General features: G+C 42.4%; 1 protein-coding gene across 3 annotated transcripts in view; it reads left to right on the top strand.

Moving 5' to 3' along the window:
• PASD1 (PAS domain containing repressor 1) overlaps window positions 1-16,881 on the top strand; it is a 104,623-nt gene extending 87,742 nt beyond the window's left edge. For 2 of the 3 annotated variants that reach the window (XM_029068125.2, XM_029068128.1), the window contains 8 exons: window positions 1,832-1,955; window positions 5,803-5,909; window positions 7,255-7,341; window positions 8,471-8,629; window positions 12,082-12,294; window positions 12,632-12,831; window positions 13,796-14,015; window positions 14,725-16,881. In XM_029068125.2, coding sequence (XP_028923958.1) covers window positions 1,832-1,955; window positions 5,803-5,909; window positions 7,255-7,341; window positions 8,471-8,629; window positions 12,082-12,294; window positions 12,632-12,831; window positions 13,796-14,015; window positions 14,725-14,883 — 1,269 coding nt within the window. In that variant the 3' untranslated portion in view covers window positions 14,884-16,881. The remainder of the gene's footprint in view (window positions 1-1,831; window positions 1,956-5,802; window positions 5,910-7,254; window positions 7,342-8,470; window positions 8,630-12,081; window positions 12,295-12,631; window positions 12,832-13,795; window positions 14,016-14,724) is intronic. The other variant, XM_029068126.2, reaches the window with a different exon arrangement.
• The last annotated feature ends 2,913 nt before the right edge of the window (window positions 16,882-19,794 follow it).

Genomic DNA, 19,794 nt, shown 5'->3' with positions numbered 1-19,794 from the left:
GGGGGAGGGAAGAGGAGGAGGAGCAGAGGGAAAGGGGGGCTCAGTCTGGGAAGGCCTCCTTCCCATAATAATAATGGGGAAATAATTTCCTGTTTTAAGGTCCACTAAGAGTGCAAGTGTTGGGTCCTTTTACATTATTTAGTACACTAATTTAAATATAGTAACCAATTCCAACATAAAACAGATTTTTAAAATGGATCTAATAATCACATGGGTTTTTAACAAAACTTTTCTGTGAGACAGCAAATAGTGATTAATAGCATTAAATGATCATGAATAGAAAGAAAAGAATACTGAATAAGAATATGAAAGTTTGCTATCCGTGTCTTTGAAAAATCTCGTATTATATTAAATTACATTGGGCACGGTTTCTTGCAGGGTTATGTTTCTGCTATGCTAATCACTTCTTCTTTGTCGTCGTAATAGCAGCAGCAGCAGCAAGAGTAACCTTAATTGAACTCCCACTGGTTGTGGTGCACAGTATTTGGCATTTAGGAAGTACGGAATAATGAAATGATACATTCCCAATACACAGATAGCTTGCCCTCTAATGGAGGAGACAAGCCAGAGAATACCATTAGCACCTGGAAATTCAGTCATTAAGTAGAACAAGAAATGAAGCTGAATAATACGGCTCTTAAAGTCAGACATGGACCAGTAATGGGCATTGCATCTTGTCCCTGCACTGAAGCCCAAAACTTTCTAGGGTTTCTGAGAGGTTGGAAATTCCCCACCAGAACCCCCTGCTGTGAAGCTGTACTGTGCTTGAAGCCAGGGAATTTATCTCATGGAAGCCAAAGGGAAAATACAGCAATGTGGTCAGCTCTTGGCCAGGGTCTTCATCTCCTTCCTCTTTTGGTTTTTCTGCAAGTGAAAGAGGTTTGACCCAAGATAAGAAGAGAGAGGAGGAATATCTTCCATCACTTCTGCACAGGCAGAATTCAGTTATTTGATTTTGTTGTGCCTTTTTAGGGGCACATTCCTTGGTGTCCTCTGCTAGCCGTGGGTGGCTGCGTGGTCTAGTGGAAAAAAACAACATGGGACTCGTTGTCAGAAAATTTGGGTTTCAGCTCCAACCTGGCCCGTGACCTGCTTAGTAACGTTGATAGCTCCCATAACCTTTCTATGCTTCAGTTTCCTGTTGTTAAAATGGCCATAATATGGTATTATAGCAACTTCTTTTTCTCACAGGGTTATACTGAAGACAAATAATATAGGTCATGTGAAAGTTCTTTGGAAAAAGAAAGTGTTATATGAATTCCAAGTGTGATTGTGGTAGTTTCTTTAGTTTTGTACTGCTGTATATTGTCCAGCTTTGAATATTTCTCATATTTTTTGAATAGAGAAGCAGCATGGCTCAGGGGAAAGAGCACAGGCTTGGGAGTCAGGAGGTCATGGGTTTGAATGCCGGCTCTGACACTTGTCAGCTGTGTGACTTTGGGCAAGTCACTTAACTTCTCTGTGCCTCAGTTACCTCATCTATAAAATGGGGATGAGTGTGAGCCTCATGTGGGACAACCTGATTACCCTGTATCTATCCCAGCGCTTAGAACACTGCTTTGCATATCGTAAGTGCTTAACAAATACCAACATTATTATTATTATTATTATCATTTCTCATGCACAATGTCCAAAATTTGATTATTGTCATCAAATGGCTCCTTAAGAGCTTGAGTGCTGGTCTTCTCATGCTTGGTGCCCCATTGATTAAAGTATTTTTAGAATTAAATCAATATAGTACCCTGTGGAGGCAAGATACATTTTGATTTATCGGTTAAATTTTTATCATTACCTTCCATAAAGTCATATTCTATTTTTTTATTCATTACAGAGTCACAGTAGTTATATAGACAACCGGCAATGTGAAAGCAACCAAGACACCAGTAGGGAAAGAGTGTCTGTGTCATCTCACAGTTCCCGCAGATCTTCACATACAGCCATGTCTGATTCTGCATGTAAGTATGTCAAAACATTTGAACAGATTCCACTACTGAAAACATAGTTATTTGAAGATTAATTGATCCTTTCCTGAAGAATACACTCTTTGAAAAGTTATTTTCTGTAATTGTCGAGACAGCATTGCTTAGATCAAAGTGCATGGACTGGACTAGTCATTGAAAGACCCAGGTTCTGATTCCAGTTCTACCAGTTACTTGCTCTGTGTGACCTTGGGCAAGTCACCTAAAGATTTTGTGTCTCAGTGTCGTCATCTGTTGCGTGAGGATGAGATACCTGCTCTCCCATCCTCTTAGACTGTGAGCCCTGTGAGGGACAGGAACTGTGCCTGATCTGATTAAATATATCCACTGCAGTTCTTGGCTCTCAGTAAGCACTTTAAAAATTCCAAAATAATTTACTGCCTAAGATGCTGAGATTTAACCCTAAAACTTAATCTCCCTTTCATTCCAAAATCCTTCATAAGTGTTGAAGTAGATATTAAAGAATGTTTAGAGAGCTGAGATGCAGATTGGTGAAATATTTCATGTTTTACTGTGTTAGCAGATATAAGACAGTTTCAAATTAATTTAAATCCTGAAAGAATATATTTGCATATCACTATTCCAGGAAGTAATAGAATCAGGAATATGGAAGTACTTGAGCTTTATTCTTTATTTCCAATTTTAATTCCCTTTCTTTATAATAATCTTGTTATGAGTTTATCTGTTACTGATTATTGGCCACAGCAAAGAGAATTCCTGTAGCATGATGTACCTAGAAGTAAATATGTTTTCAGAACTTCAGAAGTTCGGTCAGTTGGCTGAAGAGCAAAAAAGATGTGAAGGAAAAATCAGCTTAAATACATGAGCCCAGCAAATCCTATAGAACTCAGTTGAAGAATTCAAAAATGTGTCCAAAATTTTCTATGCTTACAGCAGTATCCCTAACTTTGGGATATGTGTGCTAAATATTTTTTTTCTCTTCCTCTATTATTAAGCAACGATAGATGTGGAATAGTGAAGAGTTCTGAAAAAATTAGCTTGACTTCGAGTGATTTTTTTAGGCCATCATTGAACAACTATAAAACGACTGGTAGTGGATGGGACCACCCAAATAGTTACCACTTAACAGCACCTAGATCCGTCATCATTTTATATTATATTCATTGCAGACATTATATTTGTTTTGGAAAATCTTGAATACACTTTTGTTGATCTCGATTTACAATGTTACTGTGAAAAATTGAAGAGAAGTCAATCCAGAACTTCCTGTCTGAGGTGCTAATTAGTCTGGCTCTTCAATCCAGTTCGTCCTATATAATTTACTTCATGCAATTTGCAATTAATTTAACGCAAGATAATTCTCATTTCTTTGAGAGGTTATGCTTTTAGTAGATGACTCCTTATGCTTCTGTATAATAGAGATGGAATTAGCCAAGTTATTGTAATTGTATTTTTAACACTGTCTTGCCAGCATTTAATTGAAAACAACAATTCCATTACAAATGAGCCCAGTTTTTTTATGATGGACGGCTAATTGATTTGAAGTTGTGATAAGAGACAAGAGGCAAACATGGAACCTTTGCTCTGATGGCTATTTTTGCATTTTCCCAGACTACAGATGTGGCTGAGTATAGCCTAGTTTAGGGTCGGAGATGGTCAGGTGTGATAAAAATCTGAGCCAAATGTTTATTTATACCATAGTACTGGAGAAGAGGAGGAAGAAGAGGTGGTAGGGGTAACTTTGCTTGAAAGCCAGAGAGGTTGTTGACGTCTAAAGGGCTAACTCCACCATGCTATAAGCAAGTGAAAAGAGTTCAGGCCTGGGAGTCAGAGGAGCTGAGTTCTAAACTTGTCTCTGCCACTCATCTGCTGTGTGACCCTAAGGCATGTGATTTCTCTGGGCCTCAATTCCCTCAACTGCAAAATGGGGATTCAATACCAGTTCTCCTTCCTTACTCAGACTGTGAGCCCTATGGGGAACCTGATTGTCTTGTACCTACCCCAGTGCTTAGTACAATCCTTTACATTGATTGAGACTGAGCCCCAAGGGGACAGGGACTGAGTCCAAGCCGATTTGCCTGTATCCACCCCAGCACTTTTTACAGTGCCTGATGCGTAGTAAGCGCTTAACAAATACCACAGTTATAATAATAATGTTGGTATTTGTTAAGCGCTTACTATGTGCCGAGCACTGTTCTAAGCACTGGGGTAGACACAGGGGAATCAGGTTGTCCCACGTGGGGCTCACAGTCTTAATCCCCATTTTACAGATGAGAGAACAGTTATGAGAAGCAGCATGGATAGAGCACAGGTCTGGGAATCAGAAGGTCATGGGGTCTAATCCCTGCTCCGCCACATGTCTGCTGTGTGATCTTGGGCAAGTCACTTCACTTCTTTGTGCCTTAGTTGTCTTATCTGTAAAATGGGGTTTGAGTCTGTCACCCCCATATGGGACAAGGATTGTGTCCAACCCTATTTGCTTGTATCCTACCCAGTGCTTTGTACAGTGCCTGTTACATAGTAAGTGCTTAACAAATACCATTATTATTATTATTGTATAGTAAGTGCTTAACAAATATTATAATAATAATTATTATCATTATTATTATCTCCAGTGGGCCCCAGGTCCTCATCAAAAACGACTGATGCTTCTTATAGTTAAAATATATCCCAATCATACATGGAGTTACTGAACAACTCTGCCATATGGGAGTCTTATTTAGGTGGTCCAGTGCCATTTCTTCTCACCCAGATAAGACCCTAGAAATGGTCAAAATTCTGCCAGAGACAATTATAACAAAAGTGGAGCAAGAAAGATATGGAGATATCTTCAACACTTGTTTTGAAGAGGCAGTAGGAGACTGAAAACTAATAAGTGGAGGAAGAAATAGATGTAGAAGTAGAACTGAGCCTTCTCTTTGCTCAAACCGGTAAAAATTTGGAATTGGAAGAGGGACAAGTTGAAACTTTGAGAGAAATATTCACTGAGTGAGAGATTAGGGCATGTATTGGAGACCAGAGAAGCAGTGTCAAAGCTTCTGGAAAAGTAGGAAAAGACCCCCCCCAGGTAACTCGAACAGAGCCAAGTTGGAGGGGGGGAAATGAGTGGATACCACCTTACTGAAGATGTTGGAGAGGTGCCTACTTTTCCCTTCTGATTCATTTCTTTGTAAGTGTCCAGCATCGGTGATTTCAAACATATACAGGTTGAGGCCATCCAAACATAATTTAGTAAGAAACTTCAGAGATGATATCACAAACCCAGACGGAAGACTAATCAGTTCAGATAGAGTTTTCTGTGTTGGCTATGAAACCGAATACCTCACATAAACAACGTGGCTAAGGGGGATTAACTTTTCCCCCAATCAGTGTAAATACAGCTAATGATATTATCTCAGTAATATTCTAAATTGTTTTCTGGAGTAGTGAAAGGTAGCAATGTATCACCTTTCAAAGTACTTTCAAAGTAGTTTATTCCGATTTGCTTTAGTTGGCCAGATGTCTCTTGGTAATGGATTATGTTAGGCTGGTGATGGTTATTAGCATGAAAAACATTTTCCAGAAAGAAAATTGAGAGAATTTCAAGGGAAACATTTTTAGCAAATATGTAAATCCTGATGAGTGCTATGACTCACCTCCTTGCCATTTGGTGTAGAAATCAGTTTCTCCACAAAGATTTTTGTGTTGTTCAGAAACTGTTCTGACCACCAATTCTTTATATTTGGCATGATTCCAATCCAGGCTGCTTTGTAATTTAGAAAGAGATTTCAGCACGATTCTGTTGAAATAGACCGCCAACCTGATTGTTGGGAAATATTGACCTGAGTTGATTTTGTTTATAGATATATTTATTTTTCTACAGCTACGTCATCCATGCGGCCAACTGAAGCCAGCACTCCAACCAGGCCATTGGTTTGCCTGGGTCAAGATAAGACACCCCGGAGGCTGTCCACCAGCAGCAGCTCCCAGGTAGATCTACTGACATTTTTGGTTGATAACCCCCTAGCAGGAGATGATTTTTATAAAGAAGCACCTTCTGCCCATATTTTGCAAAGTAGGTATATTTGTATAGGACTCAGGTTTGTCACACTCAAGAGCAGAATGACAAACTGTAAAAATGGGTGTGATTTTTGTCACATCCCATTCCACACTACTGAATTCTTACCTTTCTCCCTGAAAGAATTTCACAAGAAAAAAAAGAAATTTTTGTGATGGTATTTCTTAAGCACTTACTATGTGTCAAATACTGTTCTAAGCACGGGGATAGATACAGGTTACTCAGTTCGAACACAGACCCTGTCCCACATAGTGCTCACAGTCTAGGTAGTAGGGAGAAGAGGTATTGAATACCCATTTTACAGATGAGGCAACTAAGGCACAGAGAAGTGAAGTGACTTGCCCAAGGTCACACAGCAGACAAGTGACAAAAAGCTCCTTAACCTAGTGGGTAGAGCATGGGCCTGGTAGTCAGAAGGACCTGGGTTCTAATTCTGGCCCTGCCACTTGTTTGATATGTGACCTTGGGCAAGTCACTTCACTTCTCTGTGCCTCAGTTACTTCATCTGTAAAATGGGGATTAAGATTATGAGCCCCATGTGGGACATGGATTGTGTCTAACCTGATTATTTTGTATCTCCCTCAGCACTTAGTACAGTGCCTGGAAAATAGTAAGCACTAAACAAATACCTCTAAGACAAAAAGTGCTAGAACCAAGATTAGGACCCAAATCCTCTGACTCACGGGCTTATGCTCTTCCCACTAGACCAGAGTGCTTTTCCAAAAATCCTGTGGTACTACCACTGTAAACAAATGCTCAGTCTCAACACTGTGTCTGACCCAGAAGGGTATTTCTTAGGTGCTCATGTACTTATTTCTTCACTGGGGTTTGTGTATAGGTGTGCTGCTTTTCACTTGTGGTCATTCAGTTCAATGCAGCCTGTTTTAGAGTTTAAGCTCCTCAGGGGCAGGTACCGTGGCTGTTTAAAATGCCTTCTGTGCCATCCAGCAGGCATCATTCAGCTGTCGAGGCTCAAATGCTCTTTGATGGTAGTTCTCGGTAGGATGAGTTTCTCAAAAAAGTTCATTTTCATTCAACCTGACATTTAATGCATTATAGTCATACAACAAATAAAGATTCTTTAGCTGACATACTAAATTCCTGTGGATCCATGAACCTTGCTGGAAACTTGTTGACATTTTACTAAACTACCAGTGAACTGTTTGTTGAAGCGATTTTTGAAATCAATGACCAAAACATTATAGGAATTAACCCCCAAACAAGCCCATTATTTCTCCTCCATTTATTCCTTTTCAGGCTATAGTACCTCCACAAGCACCTGCCGAACACCTGACTCAACATCATCTGGCCCAGGCAGCGGTACCCTCCCAGCAAACTCTAATGGTACATGGACTTTTCACTTTGGCTCAGGAAAGTGAACTGATGAAAGTATGATTCTATCCAGGCAAGACAGATAATTAGGGAAGAGAATCATTTTCTGACTTCAGAAACAACACATTCAATTTCCCTCAGACTGATTAAACTGTGATATTTGTACTTGTTGTGGTTGTTTGCGCACTCACTGTTCTTTCTCGGTCCTGAAAGGATGGAGACAGGAATTTCGCCATCACTATTTCATCAATCGGAAAATAGAGATCAGAGCAGCTGGAACAACTTATTCAAGGGCACGATATCTGAAAGGGGCAGAGATAGTGGAGATGACAATGGAAACAGGAGGAGAGTAGGATGGGAGGGAGATAGAGAAGAACAGACAGGACTAATGAAAATTTGAGTGGGGGGAAGGATCATTAGGGGATTTGGGAGAAAGAAAAAGAATCTCTTCCTTTGGTTTTCTGAGGAAGGATGACCTTGGGCAAGTCACTTCACTTTTCTATGCCTCAGTTACCTCATCTGTAAAATGGGGATTGAGATAGCCCCAAGTGGGACAGGGACTGTATCCAACCCTTTGCTTAGTAAAGTGCCTGACACATAGTAAGTGCTAAACAAATACCACAATTATTATTATTACCCTGCAGGCTCTGGCCTCCTCTGCCCCTAGGGACAAGTGTTTTCAGTTCAATGTCAGGGGGAGTAAAACAAGGAGCCTGTGTCCTGGGTTAGGGTGGGGAGAGGGGAGGGGAGGCAAGAGGAGAGTTGGAATGAGCGGGTTCACAACTTGGACAGGGCATATTAAATGTCTGTCTCACCCACTAGACTGTTAGCTCACTGTGGGCAGGGAATGTGTTTACCTACTGTGTTATGTTGTATTCTCCCATAGTTAGTGCTCAGTAAATTTGAATGATTGATGGCTGTTTTAAAAACAAACCTTAGCCTAATTATCCATTTTATTCTCGGAAGAGGCACACTCAGAAGGAGGATGTTAATCATGGGAGTTGGCTACAATTTAAGCTGTCCAAAATCTATCTGTTTGGCTCTGCTGAGCCCAGCCTGCAGATTTTTGGAAAGCAGAATTTGGCATGACTGTTTACAATAAATGCCCTGGGGGCCTAACTTGGAACAATCTCTCTTGTAGCCAGTGTACCACTTTCCTGCCCAGCTAGGGATGATGCACCAGCTCAAAGAACAGCTGGAAGAGAGGACACGTATATTGCAAGCTGACATCAAAACGCAGCAGGAAGAGCTTCATGTGATAAAAGAACAACTCCAACTTGTGCAGGATTCCAACTTGCAGGTTTGTGAGTGTTTCTGAATGCAAAATAAGGAATGCGGAATGCAGAAGGTTGCCTTCAGGGGGAAAATATCCCAAGCATTTAGCTCCTTGAGCCCAAAGCGCAAATTTCTTTGCTTTAAATATCTGGGTGTTGCCCATTTGTTATAGAGGAACTCTGTAGAGTTTTCTCTTTTCCAGTTTCAAGCCAAATAATTCATTCATTCAGTCATTCAATCGTATTTATTAAGTGCTTGGAAAGTACAGTTCAGCAATAAAAAGAGACAATCCCTGCCCAAACCGAAATTACAGTCTAGAAATGTGGCCTGATTTGGAAAATCGACTATCTGGCTGCAGTCACCTTTATTCTGTTAATTTCTGAATTGCTGAAGGATTGTAGATCTATAAAATAGCCAGATATTTTTCTTCCAATCTTCTGTTCTGAACTCCTTCAAATAGCCGCGTAAGAACTGAGCAGACACAAAAGAGCATAACCATGTTTGAAGCTTTAAGTACGTGGGTCTAATTGAAAAACGTATTAATGATTTTGGATCAGACTGCAGAAACACAATAGAAAACATTTAGCATTAACAGTCAAGGCAAATGATATTGGGATTACTTTGGAATACCTGAAAATGTCTTTACACAAGCAAACATTCAATTTTCTGTTGATCTTTATCTTTTTTCTCTATACCTTTTTTGGTTTTTTTTGTTTTAATTTACTGTGGTGCAATAGAATATAAATTTATGTAAAATATTCCCATTGTTTGTGACTCTCCTTCAGTTTTGTTAGGTACAGATATAACACATATATATCAGATATAGATATCAGATATATATATATACTGAGTTCAGCTCAAGTTGCCTGAGGGGCCATCCATGCAGAGATGTCCTGGAGCCATGAGGTAATGCAAGATGGTATAGCAGGAAGGATGTTAGGGCTGGTGCGTCAAGTTAAGAAGTTATCACAGTGGTGGTTACAGAGGCTTTGTGAGTGGCTGAGCTCTCTGAGACAGAGTTTCCTTTCCTTAGACAGGAAGCCCCACATGGGACAGAGACTGTGTCCAACCTGATTATCTTGTATCTACCTCAGTGCTTAGTACAGTGCAGCACATAGTAAGTGCCTAGCAAACACTATTATTATTATCATTATCGATATCATTATCATTGGTGGTGATGGTGTTATGAGGATAGCAAAGGATCCAAGCAGAGCCTGGTGGAAAACTCATTATTAGGGAATGAGAGGTGGGAAGAAGAACCAGAGAAAGACACTGAGGGGGAGTAGGAGAACCTGGAGAGTTCACTGTCTAAAAACCACGGTGAAATAGCTACTAAAGGGAGCCCAGAGGTGAAGACTTATTAGGGAGAAGAAAGAGAAGGCAAAAGATTTATTTATACAGCCCCATCAGGGGAGTTTGTACAAGAATGGGAAAAGAGAGATGATGATTGAAAACAGTCCCTGCCTTGTGAGCAATATTTAAGAACAGGGAGGGAAGATTGTGTTTCTGAGATGGCTTAAAGGCAGCCGGGCCTGGAAGCCGGGTAAGCCGGGTCGTTGGCTTCTTCGGTTCTGTGATTCACCAGATACTGAGGTGGAAGCTTAGGCCTCCTCTTTTTCTGCTTGTAACTCGGGCACCATCCAGTGGTGTTTCTGAAAATTGGTGCAAGGACTTCAGCTAGGACTTTCAGCTGAGACTTCTCCGGGAGGTGAGGATGTTGCCAAGAATCTGTTTAGGTAGGATTTGGAGAAAATTGTGGTTTTCTTTCTCAGGTTTGTTTTCTTTCACTAATGTTAAATTAGGGTGGAAAAATCTGAAGGAGCCATGCTTCTCTAGCTGCAGTGACAAACAGTCGGACAGTACCAGGAACAGTGATGTCGATGTTCACTGGAGCCACCTATGCATTTTTGATATGTAGGAAGCCAAGGTGCTTTGCTACAGGAATTTGACTTTTAACTTTTGACAACCAGTGTTTCTTGTACAAAGGAGAGAATACAATAATTACTATTTCCTGGGTCTAATAGTACTGGGAAAAATAATGAAATGAGTGAAACAAACTGGGAAATAGTTTCCAAATCACATTTTACCTACAAAAATAATTATTGCACTAGCCACACCCTCATTTAGGAGTCCTTCTCCTTGCCCTCTAGGCATTCATTCTTCCTTCCATCTATCTGGGGGAAGAGGACTCAGACTTTTTTAATGGTATTTGTTAAACACTTACTATGTGCTAGGAACTGTACTAAGTGCTGGGGTAGATATAAGACAATCAGATTGAACACAGTCCTTATCCCACAAGGGAATTGTGGTCTTAATTTGCATTTTACAGATGAGATAACTGAAGAACAGAAATGTTAAGTGATTTGCCCAAGGTCATACAGCAGACAAGTGGCAGAGCCCAGGTTAGAACCTAAGTCCTTCTGGACTCCCAGGCCCGTGCTCTTTCCACTAAGTCACAGTTTTCCTCCTCCCTATACAGATCCCCACTAAGGCAAGCTCAAAGAAGAGATAGAGGGTGCATATTCACCTGCTTCTACAATGTAGAGGCTGTGTTTTGAACCCAGCTCCTACATTAAAGAAAACTCAGATTGTTGGTCCCACCCTGGGTCCTATAACACACTCATGAGCACAACCATTTCTTTTAACTCCACATCATGCTGTACTCAAGCAGATATGTATTAGTTAATTGTTATGTCCCTCTGTATACGAAAGATGTTCATATGGGGGTAAACGAGTGTATTTAACTTTTTAGGTCATGCCTGGATTCTGTACCTGCAACTAGGAAAATTAATATGAGCCATGAGCAGGATAGAATTCCAGATGGAATTAAAACAGGGCCTGAAATAAGCCCCACCTCTCTCCAACTTTTTGTTGAGCTCTCCTTGGGAATTTATATTGGTGTTTTGGGCCGGACACTTGTTCTCTTGGTTGAGCATTTTGAGGAATACAGAGAGATGGAGGGAGTGGTGTGAAGGAGGAAAAGAAAGAAGTGGCTTTAGCTTGTGAAGGTGGAGTCCAGGGAAGAGGTGTCTGGATCGTAAGTATTTTTTTCAGCCCAGAATTATTTTTTACTAGGGCATCTGTAGGCTGAATAAATTTGGGAGAGGATAAGGGAAGAGAGGAGGAAGAAGGATGGAAATTCCACAACTCAAGCCTCAGGCCTCATTTCAAAGAGTAAAAACCTGACCAGGTAATAATGTTTAGATAGAAAGAGGACGTTAGCCTTTGACATGGTTATTGTCGCTGTGCAACATGCACCACGTGCAATGTGAATTTGAGTCTGTTTTATAGCCTCTAACCAAAGCAGAAATGGTTGTTTCTTCAGGAAACCCAGATCAGTATTCTGCAAAGACTACTCAGGAGAACCAGGTGATGGCCCGGGATAGTTCTCCAGATCAAGACAACGGCTGTAGCAGGCTGCTGGTGGTGGAGAATGACTGGTTCTCACGGCCCTTCCCTTGCTCTATTTCCCTCCAGATGTTGATGCAGCAGCCCCTTCCTCTGGGCTTTAACCATTCCCCATCCCAGACTCCACGGAGGCCATCCCGGCAGAGCCCTGGAGCGAGCAGGCAGCCGCCCGAAATAGCCAAGAAATCCCACGTGGCACTCATGGGGCCCAAGCATTACTGTGCTTCACACTTACCCTCACCACGCCAATTCCTCAGGGAACCCTGTGTCACCACCGCCCAGGTACGTTTAGTGGTGGTTGTTCAGCAGCTTTTTCCAGGAGGGTTAACACCAAGTGGCCATACACATTTTCAAACTCTGACGTTCCGAGAAGGTAGGTGAGCATGAAACAAGTTATTTTCATTTAGGAACTTGGGTAAGGTTTGTGATTCCACTTGGAATAAAACTAGATACTTCCTGACATCACTTCTATTCCGAGCCCTTGAAAACCAGTAGGAGTTGAGCCTAAATTTCCTAAGGCAAAATCCAATCCATTTCCATTAATTTATAGGATGGCAGCAGCTCGGAGCCAGGTGTCGTTCGATCCATTTGGTAATTGTAGACTTCTTTCCGGGCTTAGGTACAGCAACCGCAGCAAGTGATGCGAGGAAGCCAGGCCCAGCAGACCCGCCTACCAGCCCACACTAGCATTTCCATGCCTCTCTACAGCAATCCTGTGCTCTTTTCCCAGGCGTCTCCCATTACTGTCTCTGCTCAGATGCCGACTGAGATCAGTGAAAGGCAACAACCCCCCGAATACAGCCAAGACCGAAGCTTAAGGTAAGATTCAAGGGAAGTCCTGGGATGGGAATTTTGAGATCACACCCACCTAATTTCAATCCCCGCAATTGCTGCAGTGAATTAAGATGCTTCCCTAGTCATGATCTTGGTGTCTGTGCTCTGATTTCGGGATTTCTCGGTGCATTCTGCACCAAGTGCTATTTCAAAAAAAGTCAACGGCCCTCACAGGATCATCACCTCTGATGAATGATGGAAGAAAATTTCAATTGAAAAAATGCAGCGGAGTTTTCATCGCTAGAAACTCTGATCCATTTCTGTGCTAAACCAACTGAAGTGCCCGGGGAATGTGTATCCCAAGGGAAGAGAAGGTTCGAGTGATTTTTCCCATTGATTTGTTTATGCAGAGAGAGTACCCATTTGGACAATTCAGACCCCACAATGCACTTTGGAACTTGAACTGTTCAGCTTAACTGTCTGCATGGGACAGGCAGCTCTCAGTTCTTACTCATTTTTCCTCTATGACTAGGTTGTTGGGCTCAACTAAATGAATCTAGTGACTGTCAAAGAGTCCGATTTATGATGGACAAAGGCTTTCAAATGACTTTCTGTCTGTCTAGAGGAGATTCCAGATAGTCCAAAATTTGTGTTCTATCTGGGGAACTCCGCTCTGCTCTGTTTGCACATTTCCAGGGGTTCTCCAGATTTCCCCAGGATCTCCTATGAGGTTCACTGAAAATTCACAGATACTAAAATGTACAGGTTCCACGGAGCCTTCTGAGATGTGGTGTTTCATGAATTTGTCCCTCTCATTCTATGATTGGAGCTGAAATGAGTCTTACCAAGCAGGTGATCCTAATTTAGAACAAGAAATTAATTGCCTTTGTAACTTTTCCCAAGAATATTGATTTGCTGGTGTGAGTTTATTGAAAACATGGTTATAATGGTGTAGTATTCTCTTTTGGTTTCAGTATCTGCGTAGCTTATGCTGATTTCTCCTCTTCAGATTTGTCCAAGATCAGCAGCAGATGCTGCCCTCATTGCAGATGCAGCCCATTACATGTAGCACCATCATCGCGCCCTCCTCCTCTTCCTCCTCCTCCTCTCCTGCCTTCACCCCTTCTGTGATGATCTCCCACTCCAATTTCCCTTCCCACCAGACACACCAGGTTCAACTCCACCAATGGCCACAACAACCAGCACCACAGCATCATCTCTACCTACAGGTAAATCTTCCAAGAAGGGAATGTTGGTGCCTGGTTAGGAAATTGGCTGAAAAGGTAGGAGCGGAGGCTAGGAGTCAATGGTGTGGCCTAGTGGATAGAGCACAGGTCTAGGAATCAGAAGGACCTGGGTGCTAATTCTGCCTCAGCCTCTTGTCTACTGTGTGACTTTGGACAAGTCACTTAACTTCTTTGTGCCTCAGTTACCTCATTTGTAAAATAGAGATTAAGACTGTGAGGCCCATATGGGACATGAACTGTGTCCAACCAGATTAGCTTGTATATACTCCAGCACTTAGTAGAGTGCCTGGCAAATGCCAATAAAGAATAATAATAATCATAATAATGGTATTTAAGTGCTTAGTACGTGCAAGGCATACTGGGGTGAATACAAGCAAATTGGGCTGAACACAGTCCCTGTCCCAAATGGGGCTCACAATCTTAATCCCCATCATGCAGACGAGAGAACTGAGGCACAGAGAAGTGAAGTGACTTACACAAGGTCATATGGCAAACAAGTGGCATCTGTTGTACTTTCCCAAGTGCTTAGTACAGCACTCTCTCTGCATCCAGTAAGGGCTCAATAAATACCATCGAATGGGGAAGTGTCAATAGTTGGGGAAGGGTCCCCAACTTTAGGAGCTGCCTTCGGAAACAATGTAACTCAAGCGAGTGACTGTGAGGAATACCTGACCATCTTTTTCCTCTGCAGATGGCAGCTCCAGAATCCGTCCATGGAGGGCAGACCCAGCGTGTTTTCCAGCCATCCCACCCTCCCCCGCAGGGCACCATGAGCTATTTCCTCCACCCTCCTCAACAAAGCCATTCCCCACAGAGCCTGCAGGACCTGCCTGAGATGCAGCTGCCATGATAGTTAATGGGAGTGTAAGGGTGACAGTAACTTTGGAAATAACTGCAGGGGATAAAGTAGAGGAAAGGACTGACAAGTGCCAAGGAGAGGAACCACACCCGTAAATCAAAGTGGTAAGATTGAACTCCGCAGAAAGCCTGGTGCCTGAGGTAAAGCTTTTGCTGAGAAAGGATGATTCTCCAGGAATCTCTCTGCTGACATTTTATTCCTCGGGCACAAACCCCACAGGGGGCATTCCTTCAAGAAGCGCTGCAGAAGTGGCTGGTATATGGTGTAACACTGCGACCTAAGATTTGAAACTGTGGGTAGTTGCCGTGGGTCTGACACCATATACCCCACACGTTGACGCCATATGAATGTTGAAAGATTGGCTGTAGTCAGTATGGTTGATTTGGGAATTCCTTTCTGCCAAAGCAAATCATCCGAACCGGTTCGAGATCTGGTAAGAGGTGAGATTTTCTTATGCGCAGTGCCCATTGGAGGAGAACCCAGCTATCTCCACCCCAAGCCATTCGCCACCTTTATGGTGCCGCCTCAGAGCCAGAGACGGGTGGAGATTTCCACCTGCAGATCCGTGGGAGCATTCAGCAATCACAAAAAAAATTAGTTCAGGACTTTGGTGATTCATAGAAATTTTACTGAAATTCACTGTGAATATAAGACCAGCTTTTAGGACACAGCAACTGTAATACCAGCAGGATTGTGTTTAAGTTTTGTGTACAGACCTCTTTTCATCAGAGTAGTTCAATCGTGGGTTACTTCATACATTATTTTATCCTTTTACTTATACCTCAATACCATAGCATTTTTTCGCATCATTGGTCAATGCTGCTAATTTATTTAACACCACTCTTGCCTGAAATTCTTACTATTGTTATACCAGCTCACTTCACAGCTAGTAAGATGCATATGTTTTGTTTTTGTTACCGAGTACGCATTAATTTAGACAGTTTCGCTCCCTGTGATCAAGTGTGTTGGCCAACGCAGGCCAACGGCCCTTCTCTTAACTGCCAGTGCTGAAGATATTCTATAGCCACCTCAAGATCAGTGAAGGCAAACTTTGAAGTTTTGCTAGTTCAAGTTCCAGGTGGACAATTCTTAAAAAGTTTCATATTACACTAATCATGAGACCATGTCGCAGGACAATAGGGTTAGCAATAAATTATATTTCTGTAAATTATCACTTTGGCATGTTCTTTTCCCCCTCATAAGTTGTAGTTCTAGAGGTCCTTTCCATCTGAGGCTCTCCTATCTGCGTGGTTGATGTTCATCAGTTTACGCGCCCAGCATAAAAGATAGGAAGGTGGTCAGTCATTATAACAAGGTCTTTCCAGTACTTTTAAATCCTGCAAGAAATCACTTGTGAGCGTTTGGGACTTATTCACCAACTACTATTTTGGTTGGAAGCTAACAGCAAACTTTAGGGAAATCTATTATGTAAAATTAAAAGATGAGTTAACATCTGAGAAATAAATGCCTGGTAGATTAGGCTGTAGCTAGGAAGCAAGGCGGATGGCTGTGGCTTCGTGTTGAAGTGTATCAGAGGTGATTCTGATTCTTGTGGGAAACCTAGCTCTTGTCCTGTGCAGTGTCCTTCAGGGCCCCACTCCTTCCCAATGCATTTCTGGGTTCTGCCAGATGCGGGGTGAGGATCAGGAGGCCTGAGGATGACCTACCTTTAGGTCTTCACCCTTCCTTGTTGTTACTCTGAGCAAAGCTTCGCCATTTGGACCAAAGAGCTAGCAATAGCCAGGAACGAGAGATGATCATCAAAGGAAATAGGAAAATAGAGGTGAGTTTTTTTGTCTTAAAATGCAAGTCCTGTGCCACTGACAATCTTTCATCAAGACTGATTCTTCCCAACAGAGAAGTCTATTCCAGGAGTAAGTAGATTGGATCTTCCTGCTAGATTGCCCCCAAGGAAATTGAGGGCAGGGATCATATTCATTCACTCATTCAATCGGATTTATTGAGCGCTTAATGTGTGCGGAGCACTGTATTAAACACTTGGGAGAGTACAACAATAAACAGACACATTCCCTGCCCACGACGAGCTTACCGTCTAGCTGTAAGCTACTGCATTGTACTCTGCTGTCCTAAGTGCTCAGTACAGTGCTCTACACTTAGTAAATACCATTGATTGAATAAGGGGGCGGTGAGGACCACGAAGGGAGGGGGGACAGCATGGAGGATAAGGGGGCGGTGAGGACCACGAAGGGAGGGGGGACAGCATGGAGGAGTCAATTGGTTTATACTTTCAGGCTCCCTAGGGGCCATAAGCAGAAATGAATCAGCAAAAAATGAATCCCTTCACATTACATCTTTCTTTGAATGCTGTGACCCATGGAAATGGTCACTAACCAAAGCATATCACAGGTAAAAAAACAGTGGAAAAATAAATCAGCACGCTCCAGCTCTCAACTCTTTTTCCCCACTTACTAGTTTATCTGTAGGAGATCCTAACAGGGAAGAAGTTAAAAAAAAAAAAAGGTCCCTGTCCCTGTTTGTCATCAGGTGGACATACAAACTTTCTAAACCTGCTGGAACCCACTGCCAGAAGCCGTTTGGTGAAGGCCTTGTAGGTGACGGTTTTCGTGAGCCCAGGTTGAAGGGAGATGTGCTTTGAAGGGTGGGATCAACTCAGCACATTTAGAAGTGCCTTTGTATTCCAGATGAGCAATGTTGACTTGCAAAGCATGGAGGCCGAGAAATTTGGCCCCATGAGACCGATTTCCCTGGGACCCAGCTTGAACGATTGTCGGAGGGGTTCATCCGCTCCGCTTAGACACACCAATCCCAGGGCAATGGAGACATTGGATGGACTTGACTAGATACGGCACTTGGCACAGTCTGCAGTGGCAAATGTAAATTTTGAGGGTTTTTATCATTATTATTACCGTTACTATTATGGTATTTGTTAAACACTTACTATGTGTCAAACAGTGTTCTAAGCACTGGGGTAGATGCAAGTTTATTAGGTCTGACACAGTGTCTGCTCCATATGGAGCTTACGGTCCACGTAGGAGGAAGAACAGAGTAGGGTAGTCATCTATACACAAAAAATAGCACATCCTTTTTTGTATTTCAGGCTGTACAAATACATAACATTGTCTGTTGCTGAGCTTGCCGGTATGGTAAGCATTGGGCTAATAATGTGCATATTTGTATTGTTTTTACCTAGTTTCAAATTCGGGTACAAAAATTTACAGGACCTGAAGGCTAACTCTGAATGTTAAATGTTTAATAACATATTGCTAGATACTTGGCTTTTTTTTTTTGACAAAGATGGGAGGAGAAGAGTTGAGCAAAATCTGCAATCAGCCATGAATTAGAGTGAAGCAAACAGCTCTCTCTTGAAGACCCTTTCCCAGGACCTATTCTGCAGAGGGAGATTGGGCTTCTGTTTGTTCTCTGGCATTGAGTAGCTGTGGGGACAAGAGCAAATGATCCGTACCTCAATTTCCCTAACTGAAAACGGGAACGACAGTCCCTGCCTCTCCCTACCTCACAGCCATGTTGCAAAGACAGAATGAGATCATTGAACCGAAAGACCCTTGCAGCTCTTGTACCTATGAGATTGTTATTCTGTCATTATTTTCTGGATTTTTATAATTGTTTCATTTCATTCTCAATAGGATTTTAAGTTGGTCCATATTCACTGTCCCCGCTCGTGACTGAGGAAAGGTAGATATGGGTTGCCTAATAAATTGAAGGGAGACCTAGCATTGAAAAATCAGTGGCTTGGAAAGAAACCTGCTGCTGGCAAATTTAAGATGACAGTCATCTTTCTCCCTACTCTTTCGGGTCATTGAGTGGGAGAGAGCTGGAAAAGGAACAGGAGTCGGGTGAGGAACATGAGGCTAATGTGGGACTTTTTCTAGTGGTACAACCTCTTTGGACCAAGTCTCAGCCTAAAAGGGCTGCAGGGCAGAGTTGGGAGGCAGAGCGGTCCTGGAACTATAGGGACGTGGTCTCGGTAGCAGAGGCCAGATGTGAACTGACTCAATCGGAAGAAGCGATGTGGGTTCAGGACACTCTCTGCAGTGCTCCAGAGCGACAGTCGGAGGGAGACAGGATTGTGGTCCCTGAAAGCGGAGACGCTCTGATCGCATGAATCATGACCCCAGAGGTCTGCTTCAGGCCCCACAAAGGCATCCAAAGGATAGAAAACTCCAAATTTTCAAAAGCGACTCCCTTCTCCATTCCCTCGAATTTGTTTTCAAGCCTCCTTGGGAGATCATTATAAAAGGATTCTTAACACTTTGCTTTTATCACAAAGTAAATTGTTCATGTTTCAAGTGCCTCTTAATGGGCCAGTCCTGTGTGCTGTATGGTTTGGGGTATAGCTCAAGTGGGATTTGTCAGAAGACTTCATGGGTCTCAGTGCAGTTGTGATACAACCCTTACACTCTGATCTAACTGGCAATGTATCTCCTTTTCCAGGCTGACTTTGTGATGGCTGCCTCAGTTGGAAAATGTGGGGCAGGACCAGGGTCTTCTTTTTCTGTGACTTAGAGCACAAGCTGCTGATGGTGTTCACCCATTTAGAAATGGGTGAAAACCAGATAGGAGTCCAAGGCTGAAACAGACACCACAAAGGAGGTGATTGTGTTGCATGGTCTGTTAGATCTGGTGTCCAAAGCAGGTCAGGATAGCTGGAGCTGAGTTCTCTACCACTCCTCATTCCAGAAAGAGCTTGCAGGGATGAGCTATTTTCCCCAGGACTGCTTGTCTTCTACCATAATGGGCGGGTTTCCTGTTGAAGCCTTTGTTTTATGAATTAAAAAGGTCCAGTGTTTGAAACCAATATGTCATAGTAACAGGGAGATTAGCCAGTGTGGTTACAAGTTGCGTTGACCAGCACCCTCTTCCTTTTTTCATCAGCAAGGGAAATAAAGTTAGTACTTAGTT

The sequence above is a fragment of the Ornithorhynchus anatinus genome, chromosome 6, assembly GCF_004115215.2.
Source record: "Ornithorhynchus anatinus isolate Pmale09 chromosome 6, mOrnAna1.pri.v4, whole genome shotgun sequence".
Lineage (NCBI taxonomy): Eukaryota > Metazoa > Chordata > Mammalia > Monotremata > Ornithorhynchidae > Ornithorhynchus > Ornithorhynchus anatinus.
This window is presented reverse-complemented; position numbering and strand designations above follow the sequence as displayed.